Source organism: Polypterus senegalus, chromosome 1, assembly GCF_016835505.1.
Source record: "Polypterus senegalus isolate Bchr_013 chromosome 1, ASM1683550v1, whole genome shotgun sequence".
In the NCBI taxonomy this organism is placed as follows: domain Eukaryota; kingdom Metazoa; phylum Chordata; class Cladistia; order Polypteriformes; family Polypteridae; genus Polypterus; species Polypterus senegalus.
Window position 1 is genome coordinate 39,159,656 of NC_053154.1, and position 19,311 is coordinate 39,178,966.

Sequence of the window (19,311 nt, forward strand, 5' to 3'; positions counted from 1 at the left end):
ATATCTCCACCCCCATCCAGGACTGGTTCATGCATTGCGCTCACTACTGCTGGGATGAACTCTGGCTCCCTGTCGTCCTGGTCTGAGTTTGAGAATGTTTGATGTAGACAAGGGTCATTTTATTTCTATCACTGTGTTTTGTCCTCTCTTTGGGTACCATCATACACATTTGCCAATGTGTCTTCTCCCTAATCAGTGCTATCCCTACCTTGCAGATGTTAAAGAAATTCTTTGGAGATTCAGTAAGATTTTATGCATCCTTACACTGTGTATGTAAAGGTGTGTGTTTTTAAGAAGTGTTTTATGTTCAAAATGCTTTGAGACACTGATGAATTACATCTGAACTTTCCCATGCTTCCTGTCCCTATGCACAAGAAGCCCTGAAAGCCCTCTGGTCAAATGGACAGTATGTGGTTCTGCTCTAAACAAGCATTTCTATTAATCAGTGCTATCCCTACCTTGCAGATGTTATTAAAGAAATTCTTTGGAGATTCAGTAAGATTTTATGCTTCCTTACACTGTGTATGTAAAGCTGCGTGTGTTTAAGAAGAGGGTTTTATGTTTCAAAATGTTCTACACAAGCATTTCCATTAGCCAGAGTGACTTCATCCCTGCTCAGTCTATAGCATAAGCTAAAGCTATTTAGATTTTAACACTCCAGCCCTGTCTGTAGCATACTTCTTAATGTTTTATCATTTTGGGTCCATTTCTGGAATCCCTTTTCAAAAGATTCTGTTTGCAAGAGAGCACAGGTTCATCTACTGCTAGAGAGTCACAGATGCAGTACCGCCGCTCCCTAAACGCAGAGTACGCAGTCTGCGTAGGGCACCAACTCCCAGGGGGGCACCATCCCAGCTGCTCAAAAAAATTGTTTTTATATATTATAATAATAAATTAATATTAATAATATACATATACAAGTAAACACAAATATAAATGTATATATTGCATTTTACGGTGAACGCAGAGTAGGCTAAGCACACGTGATGACGCGCGCGCCCTCATGTATTTACTTTTATTTGAATAAAGTTCTATTTTGGCCCCTATAGTAGGTGTTTTTTTACTATTTTATTTTTACTTCCGTAATATTTGGGGGAGGGGGCACAAAAGTACATTTCTGCTTAGGGCACCCATTTGGCCAGCAGCGGCCCTGCACAGATGTGCCTTATGGGACACGTCTGCAGCGATTCTGGTATCCTGTGCAGAAACTTGTAAGTTATGTTAATGTTGTTTTGATCTTAAATTATTTATAACTATAATTTTTGCACATTCAAAATTTAAACCTTTACACCTTTCTAATTTGTATTCCGTATAAAACTACACTACTGCTCTTACTTTAAAAATAATTTGTTAAAAAGTATTTATTATACACAAAAAAAAATAGCTTTCCATTATTAGAATTCCCAAATGCAATACAAGGAACCCCATGTTGGTGTCAAGGTGTCACAGCATTAAAGTAAGATTTGTCTAGAAGAATCATCTGTCTGTGTAAAGAACATGCTCACACATAGAAGGTTAAAAACTTATTTTATTCAATACATTGAGTGTGACATGTTTCCACATTCTCTTATTAATATCAGGTGTGAGCCCGGCAAATCTACAATCAAGGCCTGCAGACAGCCATACAGAAGATTATATATGTGACAGATGTTCTCCTGTGGAATATTAGTTCCAGCCCTTTCAACCTAGTGGCACAAGTGTTTGAAATATATCGCTAGAGATTGGGAACCAGAGACACACTGTACATTGTAGTCCCATATGTGCTCCATCAGAGAGAGGTGTGGTGAATTTGCTGGCCAGGGCAGTTGATGAACAGTACATGCATTTACACAATGGATGTAATCACTCACCAAGTCTCTGTCAGTCATGCACATGACCATTAGTCATTTCGTGGTAGAATCTCCTTTCATCACTAAAAGCAATAGACCACCATTCTGCCTTCCAGTCAGTCCATTTAAGGTACAACTGTAGGCTTATGTAGAAGTGACAATGACTTTGTGGCAGTTGTTCAAAACAATTACTTGACTGCAGTCCTGCTTTAGGAAGAGGTCTGTCTTTCTATTGAAAATTTCAATCACATTCCAAAGTTATATCATAGTTAACTGACATGTTCCTTTAGTAGAGCTATAGTAACATCTAATGTGTACCCTTAATTTAAACTGCCTTAGTGTGTAGCCTATTTTGTCTATCAATAGATGTAGTAGCACGATGATTTTTTTTGTATCATGACAATGATTGGTTTATAAGCCTTCCTAGAGCTGTCCTCTTGGAGTCATGTGCTGAATTGGAGTCTACATTACAGAGACCATCACACAGAAATAACAAATTACCTATTCCATTACAGGTTTTAATAACCATAGAGTACTTGGCGACAGGCACTTTTCAGCATAAACTGGCTGACTCGTCTGGAATTTCACAGTCATTCCTGAGCCATGTCATGCCATCTGTATGGGATGGTATAATTAAAATGCTACCCAGATTCATCCAATTTCCTTATGGTCAGAGTGAGCAATGATTTAACAACCTCTTGGGTATTGCCATCAGCAGTATGTCAGTTTGAAGTGAGAGTGTCAACCACATTGCAAGGTTTACATACCTTGTCAGCAAAATGCATGTCTCTGTCGACTCTTCCTATGAAGTCAGTAGGCAGATTGGGAGAGCATGGGTGTCAAGGGTTGCTGGAGTATGTGGTGCTCCTGATATCTTTGCAAACGGATTATGGTCCAATTCTTTATACTCCTGATGATTCCTGTTTTGCAATATGATTGCAAGACATTGACGCTATCCAGTGACCTGAGATGAAGGCTGGACTCCTTGGGTAGTGTGTCTCTTTGGAGAATCCTTGGGTGCCACTGGTTTGACTTTGTATTGAACGAGAGGTTGTTCACGGAGTTCCAAATGAGGCACATTACCTGCATTGTGAGAAACCATTAGTTATGGCGCTACGATCATGTCATGCAATTCCTCGAGGGTGAGCCAGCTCACAGGACCCTCATTGCTGAGGACCTGAGTGGCTGGACCAAGCTAAGGGAACATCCAAGTAGCAACTGGCTGCGGCAGATAAAGGGTTACTTTCTGGAGGTTGGGAATTGCACCACGTGTCTCCATGGGGGTTTGTCAACCAGGATCCAGAGCTGTTTTGTCGTGTGGTGTGTGCAGCAACACGCTGTACCAGTGCATGCTCCCCAACCTGACCTGAGAATGAGCAAGCTGAGATCAAAAGGCCATTTGCAGTGCTTAATTTTCCTAATAGAATATATTGCACACATGTTGTGATAAAGGCTACCATCGTGAAATTAATTTGCTTTTGTAAGCAGAAGGCAGTTTCATACAATTAATATACAAATAGTATGTGATGTTTAAATATGTGTCTTACTAATGTTGTTTTGAGGTGGCAAACCTCAACCCTCGATTCTTTTCTTTTATCAAACTAGGGGGCTTTGCCCCCTGCTCGCTTCGCTCGCCAACCCCCGTGTTTGGTTTTCTGGATACACACTTCTAAGATTTTTTTTTCTTTGAATTGTTGCTATTTCATTATTTTCACTTTTATTTCAGAACTTCTGTAAAAACAATATTTTGAATCTTTCGTGTCCCAATATGCTGAATCTTTTAAATCAATCAATCAATCAATCAACATTTATTTATATAGCACATTTTCATACAAAAAAAATATAGCTCAAATTGCTTTACAAAATGAAGAATAGAAAAATAGAAGACACAATAAAAAATAAACATAAGTCACCATTAATTAACATAGAATAAGTAAGGTCCGATGGCCAGGGTGGACAGAAAAAACAAAAAAACTCCAGAGGCTGGAGAAAAAATAAAATCTGTAGGGATTCCAGACCATTAGACTGCCCAGTCCCCTCTGGGCATTCTACCTAACATAAGTGAAACAGTCCTCTTTGGATTTAGGGTTCTCACGGAAGGGCTTGATGAAGATGGTCATGTAGAATTCAGGCCGCCACCACAAAGAAACCGGAAAAAGAAACAGAAGAGAGAGTTGAGGTCAGTATGGATTTTGGAGCCACTGTGAATAGTTATTATGATGAATTGAACATACAGAGTATCAGGATTAAGTTAAAGTGAAGTTATAAAAAGGCCATGTTAAAGTAATGTGTTTTCAGCAGTGTTTTAAATTGCTCCACTGTATTTGCCTGGCGAATTCCTATTGGCAGGCTATTCCAGATTTTAAGTGCATAACCGCAGAAGGCCGCCTCACCACTTCTTTTAAGTTTAGCTTTTGGAATTCTAAGGAGACACTCATTTGAAGATCTAAGGTTACGATTTGGAATATAAGGTGTCAGACATTCCGATATATAAGATGGAGCGAGATTATTTAAGGCTTTATAAACCATAAGCAGTATTTTAAAGTCAATCCTGAATGACACAGGCAACCAGTGTAGTGACATCAAAACTGGAGAAATGTGTTCGGATTTTCTTTTCCTAGTTAGGATTCTAGCAGCTGAATTCTGCACTCGTTGCAAGTGATTGATGTCTTTTTTGGGTAGTCCTGAGAGGAGTGCGTTACAGTAATCTAGTCTACTGAAAACAAAAGCGTGAATTAATTTCTCAGCATCTTTCAGTGATATAAGAGGTCTAACTTTTGCTATGTTTCTTAAGTGAAAAAATGCTGTCCTAGTGGTCTGATGAATATGCGATTTAAAATTCAGATTACAGTAAACAGATACCCAGTTTTTTACTTCTGTCGTAACTTTTAATCCTAATGCATCAAGTTTATTTCTGATAACCTCATTGAATCCATTATTGCCAATTACTAAAATTTCAGTTTTCTCTTTATTTAGTTTGAGAAAATTACTATTCATCCATTCAGAAACACCAGTAAGATATTGTGTTAGTGTATCGAAAGAGTCAGAGTCATCAGGTGCTATTGATAAGTACAGCTGTGTGTCATCAGCATAGCTGTGGTAGCTCACGTTGTAACCTGAGATAATCTGACCTAACGGAAGCATGTAGATTGAGAAGAGCAGCGGACCCAGGATGGAGCCTTGTGGAACACCATATCGGATATCGTGTGTCTGAGGTCTGTGAGACTTGTGTTTAATGACTTTGTACCATAATTTAGGATAGGTTTCTCTGTTTGGAATTTCAGCACAGACAAAATTATCCACATCATCAGCAGTTAATAATTTTTTTTGCAAAGTAACCAATAAATGCATGTGAGTTAAACCCCGTTTTTGAAATTCTTTGACTGAAACTAATTTCCGTTTGTTTTGCGGTAATGCAATCTGTGCTATCTTTATTTTGATTCTGTAGCGACTGACATAATAAACTGTCACAAAAGTTCTACTTTAACAATCACCAACTGCGTAACCCCAAACACAACTTTCTAGCACCCTCTCCAACCCCTCCTTCCATGGGTCTTGCCTCCCCCTTACCGCATCAATCAATACCCCGCTATCAGTCTTCCATGCTGCACTCTGCCCTCCCTCAATCGGACTGAACAGTCACTTAAAACAAAAAAGGCTTCAGCTTGGCTGGGACGCTAAAATACATTCAAATTTTACTGCTTTCATATTTTGTACCTTTCTCTACATGTGTATCACGCTTTGGGTCTCTTTTCTCTGCGCTGCTCTTTCTTCTTTGCTAAGAGCACAGGATCTGTGTGTTCCACGTGACTTTACATGACTGAATGTTTTGCTTGGTGTTCATGCTCTTATTTGATAAGAAGGGCATGTCTTTCTAGAATCTCATGTTCCACGTCCCCGCAAGACGGCCCTGGGACAATCTCTTGGCACCATGTCTCATGTTTACGGTCCCTGCGAGATGCTCCATGGCCAGTCTTTTTTGTCTTGCGGGTCTTTTAAATGTCTTCCGAGAACTTCCTAGACGTATCGTCACCTTGCTTTTCCATTCCAGGATTTTTTTTTATATAAATAGAGATAGTAGTGTAGGAAACAGATTTTAGGATCATGCTGTTCTGTGATTGTTGAATTCTTGGTAAGCAGGCCTCATTGATAAGATTGTAGTTAAGTTGAATACATTACAAACAGCTTGCATAATCATTTTTTCAATTGGAAGTATTTAAACTACAATAGAGACGATATTATAAAAGGCACTCCCAACACATTTAGATGTCGTATGTGGAATATAATAAGACATATACAGGTGCTGGTCATAAAATTAGAATATCATGACAAAGTTGATTTATTTCAGTAATTCCATTCAAAAAGTGAAACTTGTATATTAGATTCATTCATTACACACAGACTGATGTATCTCAAATGTTTATTTCTTTTAATTTTTATGATTATAACTGACAACTAATGAAAGTCCCAAATTCAGTATCTCAGAAAATTAGAATATTGTGAGAAGGTTCAATATTAAAGACACCTGGTGCCACACTCTAATCAGCTAATTAACTCAAAACACCTGCAAAAGCCTTTAAATGGTCTCTCAGTCTAGTTCTGTAGGCTACACAATCATGGGGAAGACTGCTGACTTGACAGTTGTCCAAAAGACGACCATTGACACCTTGCACAAGCAGGGCAAGACACAAAAGGTCATTGCTAAAGAGGCTGGCTGTTCACAGAGCTCTGTGTCCAAGCACATTAATAGAGAGGCGAAGGGAAGGACAAGATGTGGTAGAAAAAAGTGTACAAGCAATAGGGATAACCGCACCCTGGAGAGGATTGTGAAACAAAACCCATTCAAAACTGTGGGGGAGATTCACAAAGAGTGGACTGCAGCTGGAGTCAGTGCTTCAAGAACCACCACGCCGGCATATGCAAGACATGGGTTTCAGCTGTCGCATTCCTTGTGCCAAGACACTCTTGAACAAGAGACAGCGTCAGAAGCGTCTCGCCTGGGCTAAAGACAAAAAGGACTCGACTGCTGCTGAGTTATGTTCTCTGATGAAAGTAAATTTTGCATTTCCTTTGGAAACCAAGGTCCCAGAGTCTGGAGGAAGAGAGGAGACGCACAGAATCCATGTTGCTTGTGGTCCAGTGTAAACTTTCCACAGTCAGTGATGGTTTGGGGTGCCATGTCATCTGCTGGTGTTGGTCCATTGTGTTTTCTGAGGTCCAAGGTCAACGCATGCTTCCTGCTGTTGACGAACTTTATGGAGATGCAGATTTCATTTTCCAACAGGACCTGGCACCTGCACACAGTGCCAAAGCTACCAGTACCTGGTTTAAGGACCATGGTATCCCTGTTCTTGATTGGCCAGCAAACTCGCCTGACCTTAACCCCATAGAAAATCTATGGGGTATTGTGAAGAGGAAGATGTAATACGCCAGACCCAACAATTCAGAAGAGCTGAAGGCCACTATCAGAGCAACATGGGCTCTCATAACACCTGAGCAGTGCCACAGACTGATCGACTCCATGCCACGCCACATTGCTGCAGTAATCCAGGCCAAAGGAGCCCCAACTAAATATTGAGTGCTGTACATGCTCATACTTTTCATGTTCATACCTTTCAGTTGGCCAAATTTTCTAAAAATCCTTTTTTTGCATTGGTCTTAATTGATATTCTAATTTTCCGAGATACTGAATTTGGGACTTTCATTAGTTGTTAGTTATTATTATCAAAATTAAAAGAAATAAACATCTGAAATACATCAGTCTGTGTGTAATAAATGAATCTAATATACAAGTTTCACTTTTTGAATGGAATTACTGAAATAAATCAACTTTGTCATGATATTCTAATTTTATGACCAGCACCTGTATGTATTGCAACATTGACGTTTACTTGGCAAAATTATGTTATTTTTTTACAAGTTCAATAAACATGTTCCAAATATCTCTCTGTTCTGCTCATGCAGTCTCTGATATTTGTGCTGTTCTTCCTTTTGTGTCTGCAGCACCTTATCAGTAAACATATGGCACGTGGGTCCTACCACTCTGGCAGCAATCTGGGCAGTGCCTGAATGCACATTCCTATTGCTGTTTCCAGTCGGCTGCTGTTATTTGATCCTACTCTTGGTTTTCTCTTTTATTTGTATCTCCTGCAGAGAGATCAAGAAAAAAGAATGTTTTTGCAGTTTTTCACTTTAGACAGTAAGACCTTCAGTTTACATTCACTGAAGTTTTACTTCCTCTCCTAATATTTCACTCAGGAACATGGCCAAATTTATGTGGTTATTAGATCATGAACATTCAAAAATGGTGTTTTTTAAGCCATACATGGTTACTATCAGGAGGTGACAGGGAGTAGGTATAAGCTTGTGCTTACATGCACATAGTTTAGCTTCATTTGAGATTTATGAAGAAATTTGGTGTTGCACATGGCATGTATGTAATTTTATAAATCTGACATTTTGTATATGTGTGTGTTTACACTGTTTTTTTCCTTTCAAGATTTACCAAAATTCTAAGTGAGGAATATAAGCAAAGTTTTATACACAAGGCTCTTGGTCTTGATGTCCAGAACCACAACTCCAGCTGTAGGTATTCTCACCATCACCTACACCAATGCACTGAGGACACCATGCATCATCTTCATTTTGCAGTTTACATAAAATACTGTACTGCTTTGTGAAGGTCCACTATATCAGGCATGTCAAACTCACTGTAACAAATACTATTATACTATTATACAAAGTTACTGTAGCTTTCTTTCCAATACTGAAATCTTTAAAAAAATGTAACACTTAAAGTTTAAAGAAAAGTAATTTATTTCCATACAACCTCAGAACAACAGCCTACAATTACAGTCTTAGCCTCTTAGCTAGGTCCTTATATTATTATATTATATTCATTATATTATATTCATCTATAATAATAAAAGACAAAGCCCTCACTGACTGACTCACTGACTCATCACTAATTCTCCAACTTCCCATGTAGGTAGAAAGCTGAAATTTGGCAGGCTTATTCCTTACAGCTTACTTACAAAAGTTAAGCAGGTTTCATTTTGAAATTCTACACGTAACGGTCATAACAGTCGATAACGGTCGACAACGTCCGCCATGTTGAACTTTCTTATTCATGGCCCCATCTTCACGAAATTTGGTAGGCGGCTTCCCTGCGCTAACCAAAACCGATGTACAATACTTACTTATTTCGGTGGTATGACTCCACTGTCAGCCGCCATATTGAACTTTCCAACGTCACTAATTCTCCAACTTCCCATGTAGGTAGAAGGCTGAAATTTGGCAGGCCCATTCCTTACAGCTTACTTACAACAATTAAGCAGGTTTCATTTTGAAATTCTACGCGTAACGGTCATAACGGTCAACAACGTCCGCCAAATTGAACTTTCTTATTTACGGCCCCATCTTCACAAAATTTGGTAGGTGGCTTCCCTGAGCTAACTGAAACCAATGTACGTACTTATTTTGGTGGTATGATGCCACTGTCGGCCGCCATATTGAACGTTTTAACAGTCTTTGTTACTTATGGGCCCATCTTCAAGAAATTTGGTACACGGGTTCCCAACGCTAACTGAATCCTATTTACGTACATATATACGTCCATAGCCTGCAGGTCGGTCACCGTGTGAGGCGGCATTGGGTCCCCCATCCCAACGCCTCCCACGTTGTTGGCTGCCTGCCTATAGAAGGCCGTCCGTCGCTCCAGTCTCTACATTCCCTCCCTTGCTTCGCCACGGATTCACGTCTCCCTACTGATAACTACAGCCTTTTTGTTTAATCCACGGCTTCTCCGCTGTTTTATTGTTTGTTTATTACAATTATAGTTATTGTGTAGGTATTTTACACTTACTTTACATTGCTCAGGTACCCATTTCCTTTATCATTCCAACCCCCATTACCATATCTATCAAGATGATCACTATCGATCAAACAACTATCACTTACCGAGTGGTTTCCATGCCCGGAGATACCACCAACCTTTTCCATTCTCTTTGTTACATATTGCACGGCCATATCATGCTCAGTCTTGATATCCGGAGGAACATTGTGTCTTATGTATTGAATGACTGGGACAGGTTCAAGGTATGGACTGATTACGGTACAGGAGATAATTATACTACACAGGAGCACTAGAAGAGTGAAATGCTTAAGCCCTTCACCTATGGTTCTGCATGTGAGTTTATGGCTGCCGCTGAATTGTTCGGTTGTCGATTTCAAGTGTACCGAAATGGCCAAATATTTTACACCTTTGGAGAACTTCCAATGCCTCTTAAACATCTTAGATTCACAGGTGACAATTTGAGTAGTGGACACTTTGATGTTTATGAATGTTTGAACTCTCAAAAGCTGGATGTGATTTTATCGCTGAAACCGGTTGTGTGCTTACAATGCTTGACAGATGCTGAATGTCACTTCAATACAACAAATCCGTCAAATACTGTCGTAATTGAAACAAACCATGAAACTCAAACCGAATATGACGGCAGCAATCCAAGCTGTGAGATCTGAGACAAGATCACTGTTCACATGGCCAACTGTAAATTACATGCTCAAGAGTAAGCTCAGCGCACAGCTTGGTCATGTTACAACCGGAGGGCCGAACTGACAACATGGTATACAAAGAGATCCTTAACAAATAATTATTGGCATATTTTCCCTCAGTTTAAAAAGGTTAAATTTTCTTCTTAATAAAAATTTTAATGCAGTACTTCGCCGCTGCGATGCGCGGGTATTTTGCTAGTTGCTTATATAGGAGTCTTACAGTGTGAGATTTATTTCTTTTGTCCCGACACTTGGCATCTCTTGTTAGTAACCAGTTTGTCAATATCAGGCTTGAAATCTTGTGCAGCTGCAACTTTTATGAGGGATGAAAGGTGCTCGACAATAAGTCTTGAGCAATGTGGGGTTTTGGTAACTTTCATTAACGAAAACAATTGCTCACAAAGGTAAGTGCTTCCAAACATAGACAGTACTCTTGATGCCAACTTAAATCACATATTAATCAGATCATTAGGACAGCATTTTTTCACTTAAGAAACATAAGTAAAGTTAGACCTCTTATATCACTGAAAGATGCTGAGAAATTAGTTCACGCGTTTGTTTTCAGTCAACTAGATTACTGTAACGCACTCTTCTCAGGACTACCCAAAAAAGACATAAATCGTTTGCAACTAGTGCAGAATGCAGCTGCTAGAATCCTAACTAGGAAAAGAAAATCCGAACACATTTCTCCAGTTTTAATGTCACTACACTGGTTACCTGTGTCATTCAGGATTGACTTTAAAATTCTGCTTATGGTTTATAAAGCCTTAAATAATCTCGCCCCATCGTACATATCGGAATGTCTGACACCTTATATTCCAAATCGTAACCTCAGATCCTCAAATGAGTGTCTTCTTAGAATTCCAAGAACAAAACTTAAAAGAAGTGGTGAGGCGGCCTTCTGCTGCTATGCACCTAAAATCTGGAATAGCCTGCCAATAGGAATTTGCCAGGCTGATACAGTGGAGCACTTTAAAACACTGCTGAAAACACATTACTTTAACATGACCTTTCTATAACTTCAATTTAACTTAATTTAACTTAATCCTGATACTCTATATGTTCAATTTCCTCATAATAACTATTCATTGTGGCTCTAAAATCCGTACTGACCCCTACTCTCTTTTCTATTTCTTTTTCCGGTTTCTTGGTGGTGGTGGCCTGAATTCTACGTGACCATCATCATCAAGTCCTTCCGTGAGAACCCTAAATCCAAAGAGGACTGTTTCATTTATATTAGGTAGAATGCCCAGAGGGGACTGGGCGGTCTCATGGTCTGGAATCCCTACAGATTTTATTTTTTCTCCAGCCGTCTGGATATTTTTTGTTTTTTCTATCCCCCCTGGCCATTGAACCTTACTCTTATTCGATGTTAATTAATGTTGATTTATTTTGTTTTCTTATTGTGTCTTTTATTTTTCTGTTCTTTATTATGTAAGGCACTTTGAGCTACTGTTTGTATGAAAATGTGCTATATAAATAAATGTTGTTGTTGTTATGTTCAGTATATTCTGTAATCTCGTTTTGGTTGCTGTCACTGCAGAAAACGTGCATCACAAAGATAGGATGTTGGAAATGGAAGCAGCTTCAGTAGCTTTTTTCGCGTTAGTTTAATCTTCTCCTGTCTACAAGTTATGCTGACGAGAATTTTTCTCAGCATTTCCTTGCGATAATACACTTTCAGGATTCGAATGATGCCCAAATCCAATGGCTAAAGTACTGCCGTGCAATTAATTGGTTGGGAGGAATTCAACGTGAACATTATCTAAGTGTGGAAGCATGTTGTGGTCTAAACAGTTATCAATCAGAAGCCAAATCATCCTTTGTGAGGTTTCTGAATTCTTTTGGGATCTGGGATTCTCCCCCCAGACCCCCCCAAAAAAACTAGAAACGCTATTGCCGCATGTGAGATTGTTTGTCCGGGTCCCAAGAGACTTTAAAAACCTAATATATTCTTGAGTGAGTGCCGCATTAATATGAATGTTTCTTGAACAAGCATCACTGCAACCACATAAAAACAGCTTTTACGGCGTCTTCAATACGTTTGCAACCTGAGATTTTTCTTCTTTTGTGCATATAGCAAGTATGCCGTTTCTATAGAAGGGTGATAATGAGTTAAATTCTAATGGATGTTTTTCAAATGTTGACGAGCAATAAGGAAGAAGGTATCACTTAAAACCACACAAAACAAAAACAGCAAAAAAACAGTACGAGGAATGTTCGAAGGAAGAACATTTTTTACAGTGTTTCTGTTTGGGGATCATTGTGCAAATGTCCACAACTCAGCTGTGACCGCAGAACTAACTGCTCTGTGGAAGATCCATTCAAGCATTTCACGGTCACTTCGTTGTAATGAAAGTATCTGCTGCTGAATGTACTTCGTAGTAACGAGATTTCTGTGGACTCGTGTCATATGAGGTAACTGTCGGAAACATAAAAATACTTTGTTGTAATACTCTCTCACCGCGGTTTCTCTCCTCTTTCTGCGCTGCTGCAAAGCCCCGCCCGCCTAGCGTTCTGAAAAGTGTCCTCAGTGAAGGGGGCAGCCTTTTTGCTGTAGCCCTTCACTGAGTGAGTCTCCGTTTCTGGCAGTTCTGTCGTGGTCCGGTAGTGGGCCGCGGACCGCAGCCTAGCACTTCAGTTGCGACTTCGCAGCTGCAACTATACTACCAGATGACATTTCCGGTACCGTAATGCCATGAGAAAACATGCTTTTGTCAGATGACAGAAGTGAGAAAAGTCAATAAGTAACGCTGAAGCAGAATGATTCAATCACAAACGATAGTAATCATTTTGTACAAGTTTACTGCTAACTAGGATCTGTCATGAGGGCTGCACAGATTTCTGTTGCGGGCTGCGTGTTTGACATGCCTGCACTATATGACCCCTGATCAACCGGATACGAAGAACATTTGACAGAATACTGGACAACATGTTGTAACACAAACAGCTGTTTGCATAATGCTCTGAATATGATATGTCAAAGTCAGATTTAAAAAGGATGAGTAGAATATCTTTATTTGACCCATGCACAGAGTCACTCAGTATGTGGAAGGAGGTGGCTGAATTACAGCTGTTGATTACACTCCTTAAATACACTGTTACTTACAGATGTACATGATTAGCTTCATTACTGCTGTTCTTGCAAGTTACTGATAAAAGAGCTCTCAGTGTCAGAACGTCCTACTTGTTATTTATAATCATATCCAAATCATTTATATATATTAAAAAGAGCAGTGTCCCTAGCCCTGACCCAAGTGGGACACCACACTTAACATTAGCCAGTTCTGATGAGGTTCCTCGCACCATAAACTTCTGCTTCCTGTGTCTGAGCCAATTTTGCACCCATCTACACACCACACCCCGGTCTCTGACCACTTTTAGTTTGATGCCCAATTTCTCATATGGGATCTTATCAAATGCTTTTTGAAAGTCAAGATGAATAATATCATATGCACCACTCTGATCTTTATTGCTTCCTCATAGAATTTCAGCATATTAGTAAAGCATGACCTCCCTCTTCTGAACCCATGCTGACTGTTCCTAATAACTCCTGTTCTTGCCATGTGTTACTCAACCTTATCCTTAATAATTCCTACTATTTATTTACCTGTAATGCACGTTAAGCTTACTGGCCTATAGTTACTTGGATCTTGCCAGTCACCCTATTCTTATGATCATATAATATTTGCTATTTCCTTCAGAATTTCTCCAGTGCACAGTGACTTCCTAAGAATAGGCATCAAGGGTTTATATAATGTATGTATTCTCTAACTTAAGCACACTCTAGGATAAATATTATCTAGTCCTGGTGATTTGTTTGATTTCAGCCATTTAATCTGAGTGGTACTTCTCTGTCTACACTTTCTAAATCCCTCAGTACCTCCTTAGTAGTCCCATTTACCACTGGGAGGTTATCTATTTCCTCACTTGTGTAGACCTCAGAAAAATGTGAGTTTAGAGCATCCCTAATATTCTTCTTAATGAGTGCCCTCATATTCTCATACACCCTACAATTCAATTTAGAGTCATTATGTCTTATACAACTGTTTTTTTTTTTCCTTTACAGCTTTTTCACGTCTTTATTAACACACTGAAAAAATCTTTTTTTATTTCCTACTTATTCCAAATATATGCAATTTATGTCCTGTATTACACGTATATTAAATGTATAGATGTATAAAGTGTTCAGGATTCAGGAGCACTGTGGGAGCAAAGGTGACATATTGGATTAGGGCCTAGGAGACTGTTTCTCGTGTATTGTAATGCAAGTTGATGAAAACTTTTGCAATGTGTTGAGGAAATACAAACACAATAAAAATACGAAGCAAAATGAACAGACATTTAAGCTTTTCACTTAATGTTATGAAATATTTGTGATTCTTCTGAGTTAGATATCTACATTTTAGAAGTTTATAAATGATAAATGGGGTGTTGGGTGGCACTGTGTCACAATCTCTGATTCCTCACTGATCTACCACCCTGAGTTCAATTCTGCTGTCTGGTTGCTGTGTGTTGCATTTACACACTGTCCTCATGTTTGTGTTTTTTGCCCAGTTATTCTAATATTTTCCTTAACTTAAAGCCATGAATGTTAGGTTGATTGGCAGTTCTATTTGTTGGTTACTGTATGTAAATGCATCCTGCAATGGACTGGACATCTATTTCAAGACTGGTTCCTGGCTTGTGCCCACTACTGGAGGAATAAATTCTGGCCCCCACCACCCCATTCTGAGTTTGAGAATGTTGTTTTATGAAAAGGTGTCATTTTATTTGTATCCCTCATCTTCCACTGTCTTTGGGTACCATACTTGACGTATGTAGATGCCTTTTCACTAACTAGTCTCATCTTTACCTTACAGAAGTTGAAGAAATCCTCAGGAGATGGTGTAAGATTTAATTTTTTCTTTACACTGGGCATATTCAACCATGTGTCTTTAAGAATAGTATTTTATGTCTCACGGTACTTTGAGACACTGATTAATTATATGTGAATATTTTCTATGCTCCCTGTCCCTATAACACATCTACTATAAAACATTTTATTACTGCACAACAAGCCCTGAATCTATAAAATGCTGTTCTTCTCTAAATAATCATTTCCATTACCCAGAGTGACTGCACCTCTGCTCAGTCTCTGGGACGAAGTAAGGCTGTTTTGATGCTAACACTCCAGCCTAGTCTGTAGCACACTGTTATGAACACGGAGTCCCATAAATACTTCTGTAATTGCCCACTAGGCAGGGATCACCCTCATAACCCCGACTATTAATAAAGGGTCTTGAAGAATCTTTATAAAATAAAAACGTTTACTCTTGACAAAATTTTTCTGTGAACAAAGGTAAACTCCAAAAAGGCAAAATGAAATCACCTAAAAAGCAATGGGAGACCCTCCAGATTTATAGGGTTAAGGCCATTTCCTTGTGGTGATTGACAGGTGGCTCCACCTCTTGGGGCTCCACTCACAAAACACATGGCACATAACCAAGGCATTGATACATTGACTAAATGAAAATGAAGAATATTAATGTAAACAAAAGAATTGTAAAATTAACAAGAAACATATCAAACACAGATTTGAACTGCAGGAAGAGGGGTAAACCTGGCTGAAACATGATGCACAACTCTCATCAGCTTAGGTTGTATCATTAGATACTAGATTCTACTCCTCCTTGGCACGAAGGCCTCTGTCGGTCACTGTCCTTTAATGTTTTTTTGTAGTCAGCACAGAACAAAACAGGGTTTCCAGCTAACCTTTCATTTTTCTTAACACCATTTTCTTTAGTTGTGGGTGTTATGTGATAGATTAAATAACCAGAAAATGATTTTACCCTGTCTAAACTAGGCTTTTTTTTTTTTAAACCAGATCCTGAGGGGTTCGTTCTTGAAACAGGTATATTGTGTTATATTTACAGTTGTGATATCTACTGGTTTGTTATTGATCTACTAAGTTTCTTGCAATTTTCACACCTTGGATGAAACTGATTAGCCTCATATCCTCTTACATCCCCAAGATGTGCGTTAAGTTAACTAGAAATTGTAGATTAGCAACAAGAGTAGGCCTTGGGATGGACAAGAACCCCATCTTATAGCCCCGGTGCTGAAAGTATAGGCTCTTGAATTAAGAGTTAAGTATGTTATGTGTGTTAAACTTGCACATTTGTAATTATTTGGTTTTTGTTCTAGAGTGGAATGAAATGCTTACTTCCCAGGGTAAGTTTCTCTCTTTTTTTGTTTCTAGTTACAGTGTTTGCAATCACTCACCTGCTAGTCCTACATGAGCCCCCCAAACCTTTTCACTTCCATTTATTTTTGTTTTCCAGTTGACCCAAGTAGAGTTTATTTACAGTCTGCAATTGTCATGTAGCAGACTTTCTGATGTTTCCTCTGTCTTGTAGAAATTGCATTTACAGAGGGGAACAATATAAAACTGTTTAGGTTAAAGGACAAGCTCAGTATATTTTAAGTGAAACGTATTTCTTCACAAAGATGGCATATGTTAATTTGAAACATGAAATTTTGCTTCAAAGTCTAGCATTTTCTAGAAACTAAAAAAAAGAAAAATATTCTTCAAACAATTTCTTTACAATGGAGGTAATGGAACATGAATCTCCACCAGAAAATAAAATCCTAAAACTTATTGAATACGTCCTCTTTGAGTTTCGATTAAAGAAAACGTGTCTGCTGTGTTTCCTAAGCATGTTTGCACAACAAATGGATCTGGAAATAATTGCTTTAACGCATATTCCTGGTGCAATTTTTCTCGAGGTAAGGATATATTTTCCACAATGTGTGTGTAATTACAAGATGCTGATCAATACTTGACAACTGTCTTGGCTTGACAAATAGACGTATTTGTTAAGTTTTAAGACTTTTGTTTTTTAACTATTCCCATGCCCCATTAAACTCAGATGTAAAATGTCAGTGCAGGCAAGATATTTTTTTTAATTTATAGAAAATGCTGGACTTTGGAGCACAGTTTTGTATGGCAAATGCATATATGCCATCTACGTGAAAAAATAACTGTGACTTGATAAATATCAAACTTACCCTTTAATCTTATTTTGTTCTCTATTTTTCTATGGTTGGCCTTATTTCATTTATTATGTGAGCAGATATAGAGGAGGTGGATCCAAGAACAACACATGGCGATCTTCATGTATCAGAAGACAACAAAAGGATATCCTTCCAGGAAAATGTAAAGTGTCCTGGTGGAAGAGCGGAGTGGCCCTGTGCTTTGGCCAAGATGTTGACAAGTGGGAAGCACTGCTGGATACTCGAAGTTGGGGAGAAAAGCAGCTGGGCTGTTGGGGTGACTTCAGAATCCGTTTCATCAATTCCTGACTCTTGTAAAGAAGGCTACTGGTATATCAAGCTGTTTAAAGGGAAGAAGTTCCAAGCCTTTTCAAGCTCCGTTACTGATCTTGGAAAAAACCCAAAAAAATCGCAGTGTATCTGAACTTTGACAAGGGTGAACTTTCATTTGTTGATGTAGAGGAACGTGTCATCATTCACAGATTTAAAGAGCAGTTCTCTGAAAAATTATACCCTGTGTTCAGCCCAGGAATACATGACAAAGCCCCCCTTATACTACACTCCATCCCACAAAACAAAACCAATTGAAAACGAGATCATTCAGAGCGCTAACTGATATTCAATAACTGTATATATTATTGTATTACTAGCTGTAATATACACTAACATGTCACAAAAGTTTGGTATGGAGAATTTTTATCTATTTTTTTAATTTTTCGTGCTGGTGGTGATCTACATTAGCTGTCAAGTTGTTTTTGCATTCATCACAATCTTTAATTGTAAATTTTTGTTTAGTACTAACATCAATAGATATTATTTATGACACAATAACAAAATGAAAAAGATTAATAAAACTGCACGTGGCTATGCTTGTGCCGTACTCTAAGCTCTGAGGTTGACGTAACTAGATAACGTATTGTGCTGCAGCTAAAAGAGATCTAAACAAGTCACGCTCCACTCTGGACAGTTGAAACGTCTGACAGTCTTAGCGCAGCGCTTAAGTGTCTTCATCTCCTGCTTGTCTCACTTCTTTCCAGTTTCTTCCCTCACTTGATTCTGATAATGTCCACGCCGCCTGCCTACTGCCACTCATTTTTAAAATGGAGCACAGCCAAGCCTGCCATAACACCCACACGAGTCCACACTGAATCACACAAATCCTGACCCACCCTTTGGATTCCTAAAGGAAAGTGTGAGGGAAGACTTTAACAATCCAGAAAGGACCTCCACATCCTGGAGTTTTAAATTGGACCAGGATGCAAAAAGTATAATAAGATTAACAGAAGGCAGACCACTGGTGTATAATTAGCTTGCTGCATTTAGTTTGTTTTTTTCAACTTTGACTGGAGTCTGTAAAGTTCAATAAAATATCCGGATTGTTTTTATACTACAATAATATTAGCAGTACACATAATTTGGTAACAAATCACCTGTGTAGTGGATCTGAACTCTGCTTACGTATTAAAATCATGTTGTTTACAGATTGAGAAATTAAGCTGTTGGTGGTCAAAGATAGAACAGCTTATTAATATTACACAATAAACTTTTGCCAAACATATAATGCAGTCTTTTAATATTTATCTATGTCAGGATATGAGTTTATAGTTATCATAAGAATTTTTCCTACTTTTTATTTGGGTGGTCCCAGTTCTGTGTGGTCTGTACTGTACATCCTCTTATCTCTCAGTCTCATTTCAGACCTCCGTGTTGGTTTTATTGCCAGCTGCATATGGCTGTGTGTGCCCTGCAGTGGCATCGGTTCCCTTATCATGGTAAGTTCCTGCATTGTGCTTGATGCTGGTAACGTTGGTCCTGGCTTAAATTTTGAAAATGGCTTAATATATGTTCTTAATTTTTCACATTTGTAGATATTTTGAATGAGGCATTTGCT

At 38.7% G+C, this 19,311-nt stretch overlaps 1 protein-coding gene across 4 annotated transcripts in view; it reads left to right on the plus strand.

The window, feature by feature from the left end:
- Nucleotides 1-18,978, plus strand: part of LOC120525127 — a 124,336-nt gene extending 105,358 nt beyond the window's left edge. For all 4 annotated transcript variants that reach the window (XM_039747173.1, XM_039747191.1, XM_039747182.1 and 1 more), the window contains 4 exons: nucleotides 15,248-15,274; nucleotides 16,252-16,278; nucleotides 16,572-16,598; nucleotides 17,501-18,978. In XM_039747173.1, the coding sequence (XP_039603107.1) occupies nucleotides 15,248-15,274; nucleotides 16,252-16,278; nucleotides 16,572-16,598; nucleotides 17,501-17,844 (425 nt within the window). In that variant the 3' untranslated portion in view covers nucleotides 17,845-18,978. The remainder of the gene's footprint in view (nucleotides 1-15,247; nucleotides 15,275-16,251; nucleotides 16,279-16,571; nucleotides 16,599-17,500) is intronic.
- The last annotated feature ends 333 nt before the right edge of the window (nucleotides 18,979-19,311 follow it).